Below are 12500 nucleotides of genomic sequence, written 5' to 3'. Positions count from 1 at the left end.
TAGCTTTATCACTCAAATTATACATCTGCAGTGCACATTTATGATTGAGGAAATGTTTGCGTATCTGCTGTTAACATCATGCTAAAACGCTGGATGTTTTTTAGATTTCTCTCTTTTCTTTTCTCAGACAGTTTACATTTTAAACCACCTGTTTCTAGGATGACAACAATAAGAAGTCCCGATGTTGCTCAATGCTACCTCTAGAGGCCAGTTTAAGAAGACCAGAAATTAAAACAATGTCTTTTACGAGAATGGGCTAAATTCATAAAACATATCACCACATTAAGAAAAAAACACAGTAAACTTCAAATCTTTCTCAGTAATGCAGGCCTATTTAATTGTTTTCATAAATTCAGCATACTATCATATGTTTTATTAAGTTTGATTACCAGACTTGGATTCTGGATTCTGACACTGGTTACCACTTTGAAAAGTCCTGCAGTAAAGTGAAATAACACTGCGAGATGTTGGCTGGTGGGTAGGACAGCTCTAGGAATGTTGAACACACACTGAGAAAGTTACACACTTCGTTATAAGACTTGAGACTGTCATAAGCAGTTTCTGTGCTGTGGCATGGGTTTGTGTCTTAGTTTTGCTTTGGTAATAAATTACCAATAGTAAAATACTAGAAAACCCAGTTTATGGTGTGTATTTTCTCAAAGTACTGAACATGGGCAACAGAATGAGTGTGTGTGTGTTTGTGTGTGTGTGTTAGGTAATATAATATAATAGGAGAGTTAGCTGATAATAATAATAACAATAATAATAATAATAATAATAATAATAATAATAATAGGAAAGTTAGATGGTGGTAATAATAATAATAGGAGAGTTAAATGGTAATAATAATAATAATAATAATAATGGAGAGTTAGATGGTAATAATAATAATAATAATATGAGAGTTAGATGGCAATAATAATAATAATAATAATAATAGGAGAGTTAGATGATAATATTATTATTAATAATAACAATAACAATAATAATAGGAGAGTTAGATGGTAATAATAATAATAATAATAATAATAATAATAATAATAATATAGTTAGATGGCAATAATAATAATATTGATAACAACAATAATAACAGCAATAATAATAATAGTAATAGAGTTAGATGTAATAATAATAATAATAATAATAATAATAATAAGAGTTAGATGGTAATAATAATATTAATAATAATAATATAGTTAGATGGTAATAATAATAATAATAATAATAATAATAATAATATAATGTTATAATGGTAGAGTTGGCTGGTGGGACTCACGTGGGTTTGGAGGCTTCAGCTTGGTCTGTTTGCAGCTTCTGCCCGCCCTCCACCTCCATGGTGCAGTAGACGATGCGGCTGGGGGCGAGAGACTTCAGTCCCTGCACCTCCATGATCACCACCTGGGCAGGAGAGCAGCCTGAACTGAAACAGTGCTGGTGAGCTCACAGCCTAACACAGTGAGCTCATCCCCGAATCTCACTGAAAATACAAAGAAATAATCGAGAAATAAATAATCCAGAGGAAATGTAAGAGTCTAACGGTACCAATGCCGCGTTAAAATGAAATAAAATTGGAAACAAAAGGTCCGATGCCTTTCTAACACATAAGATCTCCATATTAATATGGGGAGAAGAGACCCCCAGAATTCAGAAGATCCGTCTCCGCGCTAGAGATCCGTCTCCAACGCTAGAGATCCGTCTCCGCGGTAGAGATCCGTCTCCAACGCTAGAGAGCCGTCTCCAACGCTAGAGATCCGTCTCCGCGGTAGAGATCCGTCTCCAACGCTAGAGATCCGTCTCCAACGCTAGAGATCCGTCTCCAACGCTAGAGATCCGTCTCCATTGTAGACAGGTCTGGAGATCTTTCTGTGATGGTAACCCTGTCCCCAGGTGAACTGGTGCACCTCTGAAGCACATCCCTTTATTAGTGCAAATGTACCTTTATCCGTTTCAAATTACACACCATGTCCCATTGTCATGTCTACCATAAAATATGGGTCCAATGTAAGCAGCATTTTGGCTTTGATAGATTTTCTAATTTTGGCCCCATCTGTGAGTCATTCTGTTACTCCTGCAAAAATGGATCGGCCCATTAAAGTCTGGTTAAAGGGGGGCATTGAGATTTGTAGACCTGTATATTAATGCTACTCTTTGCTTCTTTTATTAATCTTTCACCCTCATCTTTTTATTCTGGTCTCAAGAATGTATAGCCTGATTATCACTACTAATTACTTATGGATGGAACAAATACAAAATGCTTGGTGTGCAGAGCTGGGGTAGAGTGTGGGGTGGAGTGTGGGGTAGAGTATGGACATATATTACAGACACACACAGGACATGCGTTACTCAACACAGCCATCTAGATTTGGCCCTCAGTGTGTGCAGTGATATTGAGGAAAGAGTATAAGGTGTTTGATTGGTTTAGCCAGAACTGACGCACACGTGCGCACACACACACACACACACACACACGCACACACACACACACACACACACACACACACACGTTTGGTGCTTATGAATGCAAAGGTTGCACTCTCCTCTCCCACTGGCCTGTATCTGATAAATAAAAGGTGACAGTTTCCAAATTCTCTTTAAATGAAATCGAAATGAAAAGTGTCACAGACGCAGAGAACAAAACTGTTTGATCCATAATATTTAAAACTACCACACAAGCAATGTAATGGGAACAAAGCAGGTTGTAAATGTAATTCTCATAATCCTCAACCTGCTTCATGGTAACAGACAGGTGTGTCATCAAGGCTGGCATTTCCTCATTAGACAGGAAGCGATTAGTACATTTTTGTTAAATTCTCTAGAAAGCCTCCGGCTGGACAGAGAAGACCTTCGTGAGCTGACACATGTTCACTAACGTTCCCTTCTTAGCAGAGACAGGCCGCTCATACAAAGGGCTGTAGCGCAACTCTACCAGCCTGTGAGTGACAGGCTTACATCGTTAGGAGGCGGGACCCAAAGTTATGGGTTTTTTCACAGGGCCCAAAATATTGCTAACCAGCGATATGATTCTCAGGCCATGTTCCAGCCCATGCGTTAAAGATGGCCAGTCTGCAGGATGTGCTTGACTGGGTCTCATATGCCTTAATGGCTTGTATGGATGTAATTTGTAATGTTTTGTTCAGTTTGGCATTTCTTACTACATATTTAAAACAGCTATAAGTAAAGCAATGTTTTATAAAACACCACAAAGCCTACAGAAGTTATTAAGATTCATCCAAACAAACTATGGTAGAGATCAGGTTACACTGATCTATCTATCTATCTATCTATCTGTCCGTCCGTCCGTCCGTCCGTCTGTCCGTCCGTCCAGAGGAAAAGCTCTGTATAGGAGATGAAGCGGAATGGAAGAACAGATCAATTGGTGAATGTGTGATTGGACGAATGGAAGGACGGCACCTCTAGTGTGAAAGAGAGGACCACATCAGACTTGGAGAGCTGGTTCTCGTCCTCTTGCCCCATATCGATGACGGAGGGGTTGTGTCCGCGCTTCAGCTTCTGAAGTTTGAACTCTCCTCCCTTCGACACGGGCATGCTCTCCAGGTTGGCCATGAGCAGGTTCACAGATGACCTCAGCTCCTCCATGTACATGGCCTCCATGTCCTTCGACACGAACTTGGGAAACTTACCAGACTGGAGGTCGGGAAAGATGGAGAGGACCGCATGAGAGGAGACGAGAGGGGGATGAGGGAGGAGAGAGAGATTAGAGAAGAGGGAGAGGGGGATGAGGGAGGAGAGAGAGATTAGAGAAGATAGAGAAGGGGGATGAGGAAGGAGAGAGAGATTAGAGAAGAGGGAGAGGGGGATGAGGGAGGAGAGAGAGATTAGAGAAGAGAGAGAGGGGGATGAGGGAGGAGAGAGAGATTAGAGAAGAGGGAGAGGGGGATGAGGGAGGAGAGAGAGATTAGAGAAGATAGAGAAGGGGGATGAGGAAGGAGAGAGAGATTAGAGAAGAGAGCGAGGGGGATGAGGGAGGAGAGAGAGATTAGAGAAGAGAGAGAGGGGGATGAGGGAGGAGAGAGAGATTAGAGAAGATAGAGAAGGGGATGAGGGAGGAGAGAGAGATTAGAGAAGAGGGAGAGGGGGATGAGGGAGGAGAGAGAGATTAGAGAAGAGAGGGAGGGGGATGAGGGAGGAGAGAGAGATTAGAGAAGAGGGAGAGGGGGATGAGGGAGGAGAGAGAGATTAGAGAAGAGAGGGAGCACTAACAGTCAGAGAGATAGAGGCGAGGGAGACAATCTGAGGCTTTAATGGCTGAGGCTGTCAATATGTAAAGCATGTGTATTGTACTCGTAGGTTTGAAATAGTGTGTATTTCTGTCTGTGGTGTTGGAACAGAGCCCACGGTGAACAGGTAATAAATCACAGTGCTGTCTTCTATAAGAAAATGTTCATCCCTGCAAGTCTCGCCCTTCCTCCCTAACTCAACCTGTTCTGGTCTCGGAAGGATCCGGGCTTGGTGCTCGGCCTGGCGACCCACCCTCAGGTTGGCCTGCTGCACATAACCTGACCACTCCAGCACTGACGCTTACTCTGGCGATGTGTTCAGCCATCTGGAGACGCCCGTCCAGTTCTCGTCTGATCTGAGCGGCCTGTTCGTCTGGGTTGTCCAGCTACAGGGAGAGAAGAACGTCTGCTTTAGTAATCACAGCTCTGTTCACTTCCTCACTCCAAACGCCTGCTAGCTAATATAAATTTTCCATTGAGAAATGTGTGATTTGTGTCACATTTCCAAAGGTCTGTTTGTTTTTTCAAATAAATAAAACAACAGCAAAACAGCAAAATCATCTTAATTTGAATAAGTTTGCCAAGCGATGAGTTAGAAGACTTTTCTAACACGATCAACTGTGGCACCCTCAGTAAGGACTGTCCGCACAGGACCCCTGTGTAATGGCCACAATTTGTAATGACCTTTTTGGCATAAGCATGCCAATCCCTGACATCGTTTAACAGACACTATAGTCCAGTGTCTGCATGGTCCAGTTTTACACCACTCACTCTCCCATCTGCTAAGAGATTGCTGACCCTCTCTGAAGGCCCGTAATATTCTGAACTGAATAACATGGAGTACGTGTGGGATCTCTGCTCCAGGGCTGTAGACAGTCTTGCTTCCTCTGATTGGACAGTGTTGTGACCTCTGCTTCCTTTGATTGGACGATGTTGTGATTTTGGTTGAGCATGCTGGTCCTCTGGGTCTCTGGTGTTGTGTTTGTGTAATCACAAACTCAAAACGACATGCCCAGGTTCTCTAATATTTAAGCCGCTGCTGTCCTGAAGGTTTGGTGTGTTGGATGTGTATGTCTGACCTACTCAGTTTCACCCTTAGTCCTCTAAGCCAAATTTGCCTTTGTGTATCCAGAGGAAGAATACAATAATGTAAGCATATGCAACAATTCACCCCCTTTGCATTTTAGCAATTTTTTGCTAAATCTATTACATTTATACAGTTCAAGCCTGTTGGCTGAAAGATTCAGGACTGTCCACTTGTTTACAGTTTGTTATAGCAACATTCGCTGGGCAAAGATGTATGTGGGCATACGTGTGAGCATGTATGCCTGTGTGCGTCTTTGTGTATGCATGTGTGTATGTGTGTGCGCGTCTGTGTGTATACATGTGTGTATGTGTGTGCGCTTCTGTGTGCATGCATGTGTGTATGTGTGTGCGCAGTTGTATGTATATGTGCATGTGTGCATGTGAGTGTCTGTGTGGGCGTGTGGGTGTACAGCTGTGTGCATACGTGCGAGCGTCTCTGTGTGAGTGCATGTACGTGTGTGTGAGTGTGTGTGGGAGGCCGTGAAATCAATGAAACACTTGTGCACATGCTCACTGCTTACACATACCTATGAACCATTTTCACATAAATAGCCTCCTATTTACATGTTATAACTTACACTTGTACATTCATTCACCGGTGCGTAAACAGTTTCACTGTGCATTATGCTGTTTGTGTGTGTGTCTGCACGTTTGTAAAACAGTGTGCCCGGAAGTCATTTCATTGTATCAAGATGGCAGATACCGAATATCTATACAGCAGCATAAGCTGAAGAGAGGTCTCTAAAAAAGCAAAGAAAGAATGTCAGAACATAATTCTGATGATTCAGCGGTTTGAGGATCAAAGATACTAAAGAAGTGTCTTCTTCCAGCTCCACAAACACCTTGTCCAACTCGTACTGGCACGCCGGATCATCTGTGCTACACTTTGACAGGGATCGTATTAATCAGAGTTTGGATCTGGGATTTAACTGGTACAGAATCGCTTCACTTTTTGGAATTGATATAAAGATTGTTTGACACATCAATCACATTATCAGACAACATACTGGTGTCCCACCACTATAACACACTTCCTTATGAAATGAGAATTTTAAGCATATTTTTAAATAAACTCCCAGCTATGTTGGGATAGTTTACACTCAAATGTTCCAGTGTTAGTTGAATTGCAATGATTATATAATGATTATATAAAGATTATATGTTGTGTAGCCTGCAGACCTGCTGGCAACGATGTGGCTATGTCATACCATGAGGCTACATGTGTGTTTCTCAGTGTCCTCCAGTCGGCCTGCAGTATATGAGGAAATATTCAGAATGCTTATTCTGTCATATTTTAGAATACACTCCCAAAGCCAGTGACATTTGTTATGAATATTTCATGAGACAACACAGCAGATAATCTTATCATTTTTAATAGTAACTATCTCCAATCAATAACATGCAATCTTAATTTTCAAATTCCTATAACTCATCAGGAGCTCATATAGCTGGTTTACAAACATCAGACCAGTCTGCACCTTATTTTCACCAGTGTATAGTACACATGTTCAATATCTCCCTGTTACAATGAAATGACCCAGGCACACTGAAAATGTTTTACACACGTGTCTACCTGCACACACATACATACATACACACATACATATATATATATATATATATATATATATATATATATATATATATATACACACATACATACATATACACATACATACATACATACACATATACATACATGCACAATTACATACACGCATACTTACATACACGCATACATGCATACATACACATATACCCACATACATATATACACACACATACATACACACATACTTTAATACATACATACATACATACACACATATACACATAATTTAATACATACATACATACATACATACAAGCACAGTTTAGTATTTATGTATATTTGTGTGTAATATTATAAGTGCATGTATATGCAAGTGTAAGTTATCATACACAAATGTATATAGTAATACTTCATATGCAAGTGTTTCATATGTATGTGTGAGTGTTTCATATGTATGCACAAGTAGTGTGTGTGCACACAAGGGTCTCACTGATTTCATCCTAAACATCCTCTTGTATGATGTGTGGATGCCTGTTTTTGGGTCAGAAGCTGGGAGTTATTGGTCAGTCAGCGCAGTGGCTGTGTGGACAGCCATCTGGACATGTCTGTACACACTGTCTCTGCAGTATCCCCTTCCTGCTACCAGCTGGGATAAGATCAGTGCTCAACAAGCCAAACACCTACTCTCCATCCCAAGGATCCGCCCCACATGCAAACAAACACACATACAATCAGACACACATGCCAAAGTGTGGGTGTGTAAGTCCACCTGAGGAACTTTTACAGTCTTGAATATACATACATTCTATTATCATTAATAATTTAATGTATTATGTATATGTACATCTTGCATTTGAATGCATCACAGAGTAGAAAAGCGAAAGTTAACGTGGCCTGTAGAAACTCTTTTTTCATAATAACGTTGGACAGATTGTAATCTGGGAAACCTTAGTTCAGTATGGGTTATTCTTATAACTGAAGAAAACATATTTTCTGTATTGAACACATACTGTATGGTGCCATTGCGTGTGTGAAATGTGTTAGAAATGTGTGTGAAATGTGTTAGAAATGTGTGTGAAATTCTACTTTGAATGATGCTAATTAAGATTTGCTGCTCATAAACTAATGGCTGAACACACACACACACACACACACACACACACACACGTTAAGAGCTGTAGGTGTGTTGGATGCTGCAGGTTTTTTAGAAAAGATTTTGCTGGGAGCAGGCTGTGGGATTACTGGGAGGAGGCTGTGTGTTTACTGGTGTGTTGTTTTATGTAGGTTAATTGGTATTTTGGGGGGTGAAGGTTAGTTTGTAAGGGACGACTGTGTTGGGCTTGGTTTGTGAAGCGGGGCATATTTGTTTTGGAGGGGACAGGTTTGTTTGGGAGGGGACAGGTTTGTTTCCGAGGGGGCACAATTTTTGGGGCTTGGATTTGTTCGCAGGAGTGCGGTCTTGCTGCTTTTCTGGCAGGTGTGCAGGAGTGTAAGTGTACAGGTGTACAGTTGTGTAGTTGTACAGGTGTACAATGTACAACTTTTTTATGACGTCCACAATAACATCATAAAAAACTGTAAATTGTAAATAGTAAAAACTGGAAATTGTACATTGTATATATGCATATAATACATCCCCTCTTCATTCATCATAACATATTTATTTATTCATTAATCCACATCCATTTCCCTGTTTCTCTCCTCGGGCATGGACAGAGCAGTTACAAAAAGCATTTCACTGCCAGGTATACTATGTATGACTATGTACGTGACAAATAAACTTTGAACTTTGAACAGGTGTACAAGTGTACAGGTGTGTAGGTGTGAAGGTGTACAGGTGCACAGGTGTGTATGTGTACAGGTGTGTAGGTGTACAGGTGTATAAGTTTACAGGTGTGTAGGTGTACAGGGGTACAGGTGTTCAGGTGTGTAGGTGTGAAGGTGTACAGTTGTGTAGGTGTACAGATTTACAGATGTACAGGTGTGTAGGTGTACAGGTGTGTAGGTGTACAAGTGTGTATGTGTACTGGTGTACAGGTGTGTAGGTTTACTGGTATACTGGTGTACAGGTGTGTAGGTGTACAGATGGGTATGTGTACAGGTGTACAGGTGCACAGGTATGTATTTGTACAGGTGTGCAGGTGTACACCTTCATCCTCACTGATCAGGAGACATCTAAACACCTTCATCCTCACTGATCAGGAGACATCTAAACACCTTTGTCCTCACTGATCAGGAGAAATATAATTACTTCTTGTCCTCAATGATCAGGAGTTACCTAAACATCTTCACTCCAGCTACCAAATCCTAGATAAGACCAGAGGCTCAACAAGGTTCAGCCTTGTAACGTTTCTGTTGTTACTGTTGTGTGAGAGTTTCTGTTTTTACTGACTGACCTTTTAAACCTTCAATTGGTTTATAGTTCCATAACTGGTGAATAATTGAACCAGCCAAACCAAGTCCCATAAAATGCCGAACTTCAAGCTCTTCACTGATGTAGATGAAGATTTTTATAACAGGCCATCCAAGGCCTCTCAGGGCGTTACATTACAACCCCAGAAAATGGATTTTTGTGATGTTTAATTTTAAATTTTGAACTTTTGGAAGAACTTTCAACAGCACAGACCTCTTTCTGGTTCCTTACACTTATAGTTCCTTATAGTATTGACTCATGCACTGTTTGCAAAATCTTAACTTATTATGAAAACCACAAGAAATGATGATATACTTCTAAACGCAGTTTCCATTTTGCAAACACATGTGAAGTCATTAGCAGCAGGACTGACTGGCACTTTTACTTTCACAGCCTGTGTGTTTCTAGGGGATAAACTGTTCCATCAAAGGACTTTGCCTTTAATCTCTGATCCACAGGGTGAGAGAAGCAGGAGTGAAACCCTTTTGATCTCTGGGAACACTTGATCCCTCTCTCTGTCCTCTCTCTGTCCTCTCTCTGTCTTCTCTCTGTCCTCTCTCTGTCTTCTCTCTGTCCTCTCTCTGTCCTCTCACTGTCCTCTCACTGTCCTCTCACTGTCCTCTCACTGTCTTCTCTGTCCCCTCTCTGTCCCCTCTCTGTCCTCTCTGTCCTCTCTGTGTCTTCTCTCTGTCCTCTCTCTGTCCTCTCTCTGTCCTCTCTGTCCTCTCTCTGTCCTCTCTCTGTCCTCTCTCTGTCTTCTCTCTGTCTTCTCTCTGTCTTCTCTCTGTCCTCTCTGTCTTCTCTCTGTCCTCTCTCTGTCCTCTCTCTGTCCTCTCTGTCTTCTCTCTGTCCTCTCTGTCCTCTCTCTGTCCTCTCTCTGTCTTCTCTCTGTCCTCTCTGTCTTCTCTGTCCTCTCTCTGTCCATCTCTCTGGTGCTCCTCCATAGTACTCCTGCTTTCACTCAATGGCTCCATCTCTCTATCTGTCCATCTCTCTATCTGTCCATCTTTGTCTGGCTTGTCTCTGCCTGTCCATTTCTCTTACTTTTTCTTTTTTTCTTTCTCTCTCTCCCTCTCTCCCTCCTTCTCTCTCTCCCTCTCCCCCGCTCTCTCTCTCTCTCCCTCTCCCCACTTTCTCCCTCTTGCTCTGCTTCTCTCTTTCTCTCTGTCTCCAATTGTTTGTACATCTGTGCGTGCATGTGTGTGTGCGTGCGTGTGTGTGTGTGTGTGTGTGCGTGTGTGTGTGTGCGTGTGTGTGTGCGCGCGTGTGTGTGTGTATATGTGTGTGTGTGTGTGTGTGTGTGTGTATATGTGTGTGTGTGTGTGTGTATATGTGTGTGTGTGTGTGTGTGTGTGTGTGTGTGTGTGTGTGTGTATTTATCCTCCACAAAGTCTCCCCTCCACTCCTTTTTCTCTTCAGTGCCTTCCAGGAACACTCACACACGCCTAGCAACGAGCCCAGGAACACTCACACACGCCTAGCAACGAGCCCAGGAACACTCACACATGCCTAGCAACAAGCCCAGGAACACTCACACACCTAGCAACGAGCCCAGGAACACTCACACACCTAGCAACGAGCCCAGGAACACTCACACACGCCTAGCAACGAGCCCAGGAACACTCACACACGCCTAGCAACGAGCCCAGGAACACTCACACATGCCTAGCAACAAGCCCAGGAACACTCACACACCTAGCAACGAGCCCAGGAACACTCACACACCTAGCAACGAGCCCAGGAACACTCACACACCTAGCAACGAGCCCAGGAACACTCACACACCTAGCAATGAGCCCAGGAACACTCACACACACCCATGGCTCTGTGAGAAATTACCTGCTTTTATTGGGCTCTCACGCTGCTTGCTTGAGTCCATTCTCACACAGCATGGGATAAAGTGGCCTGATCTGATCCATGTGTGTGTGAACAGAGCACAGACGTGATCTCCCTGTACACACGGGCTTTGTTTAGATCAGACTCTGCTCACAGGCCGTGTCAGCTGCTGCTCCACGTAGAGGTCTTGGTTAAACAGACATCACCATAAAATCTGCACCATAACAGAGATGAACGCCTAACTGAGCAGGAACTCATCAGGACCCAACTCGCACTCCAACTCGCACTCTGAGCACATGCCAGCACAGCCCAGAGTGGCAGAGTGGCAGGACTAGACTTGGCAGTCATGGCATTGGGCACCTGGCATCACAGAACAAGGTCAACACCATCACCTTCTCATCTCCATCACCTTCTCAACTCCATCACCTTATCAACTCCATCACCTTCTCATCCCCATCACCCTGTGAACTCCATCACCTTCTCAACTCCATCACCTTCTCAACTCCATCACCTTCTCAACTCCATCACCTTCTCATCCCCATCACCCTGTCAACTCCATCACCTTCTCAACTCCATCACCTGCAGAAACCACCCAGAGGGTAAAGTAACATGTACTTGTTTGTCTTCTGCAGATAGCAACTGAATTGATTTAAAATAGTGGAAACACTGTGGAAAGCGTGTACACCTCACACACTTACAGGGGAAACACAGGGCTCAAAAGGCCATTCTGAAGCACTAATGATTTATCAGGTCAAATCAAAATGCATTTCTATAGTGCTTTTTACAACAGATGTCGTCACAAAACAGTCCAAGCCCCCAGTGAGCAAGCCAAGGGTGACAGTGGTGAGGAAAAACTCCCTAGAGTATGAGGAAGAAACCTGGAGAGGAACCAAGACTCAAAGGGCAGGATCTGTCCTCCTCTGACCAACACCAAACACGACAATAATAGCAATTTTAAGAGAAAAATAAATGAAAAAATAAGCAATTATTGTCTAGTCTGGTTTTCTAGAGGTCCTAGTCCTGTCCTGATAGTGTGCGCATGTCCGAGACCCATCTCGCAAGAGAACGTCCATTAAGGGCAATGGAGAAGTAGTTGGCTGGGGTGGAGGTGTGGTGGGGTATAGGAGGGGACATCAGGGGGAGGTGGGAGGAGCCATGGCAGCTGAGATGGGCTCTGTAACATCATGACATCCCGCAAGAGAATGTCCATTAGATTTAGGCCTTCAGGTCTGCTCACACACCTGTGAGGCTTTAATGTCTCATTTAAATACAAGCTAACCATGTCAGGGAAGCTTACATAGCTCAGCCCCGCCCCCATGTCAGGAAACCTTACACAGATCAGCCCTGCCCCCATGTCAGGAAACCTTACACAGAT

The 12500-nt window shown here is 42.9% G+C and overlaps 1 protein-coding gene across 7 annotated transcripts in view; it reads right to left on the bottom strand.

Annotated features, from left to right (window-relative positions):
* cadpsa (Ca2+-dependent activator protein for secretion a) overlaps positions 1–12500 on the bottom strand; it is a 102969-nt gene that overhangs the window by 67101 nt on the left and 23368 nt on the right. For all 7 annotated transcript variants that reach the window (XM_081705178.1, XM_081705177.1, XM_081705175.1 and 4 more), the window contains exons 5-7: positions 4544–4624; positions 3412–3645; positions 1277–1398 (exon numbers count right to left, since the gene is read on the bottom strand). In XM_081705178.1, the coding sequence (XP_081561304.1) occupies positions 1277–1398; positions 3412–3645; positions 4544–4624 (437 nt within the window). The remainder of the gene's footprint in view (positions 1–1276; positions 1399–3411; positions 3646–4543; positions 4625–12500) is intronic.

This window comes from Electrophorus electricus, chromosome 22 (genome assembly GCF_041902795.1).
Source record: "Electrophorus electricus isolate QZ-2024a chromosome 22, ASM4190279v1, whole genome shotgun sequence".
Lineage (NCBI taxonomy): Eukaryota > Metazoa > Chordata > Actinopteri > Gymnotiformes > Gymnotidae > Electrophorus > Electrophorus electricus.
Note: the sequence above shows the minus strand (reverse complement) of the source record. Positions and strands in the feature narration are given on the sequence as shown.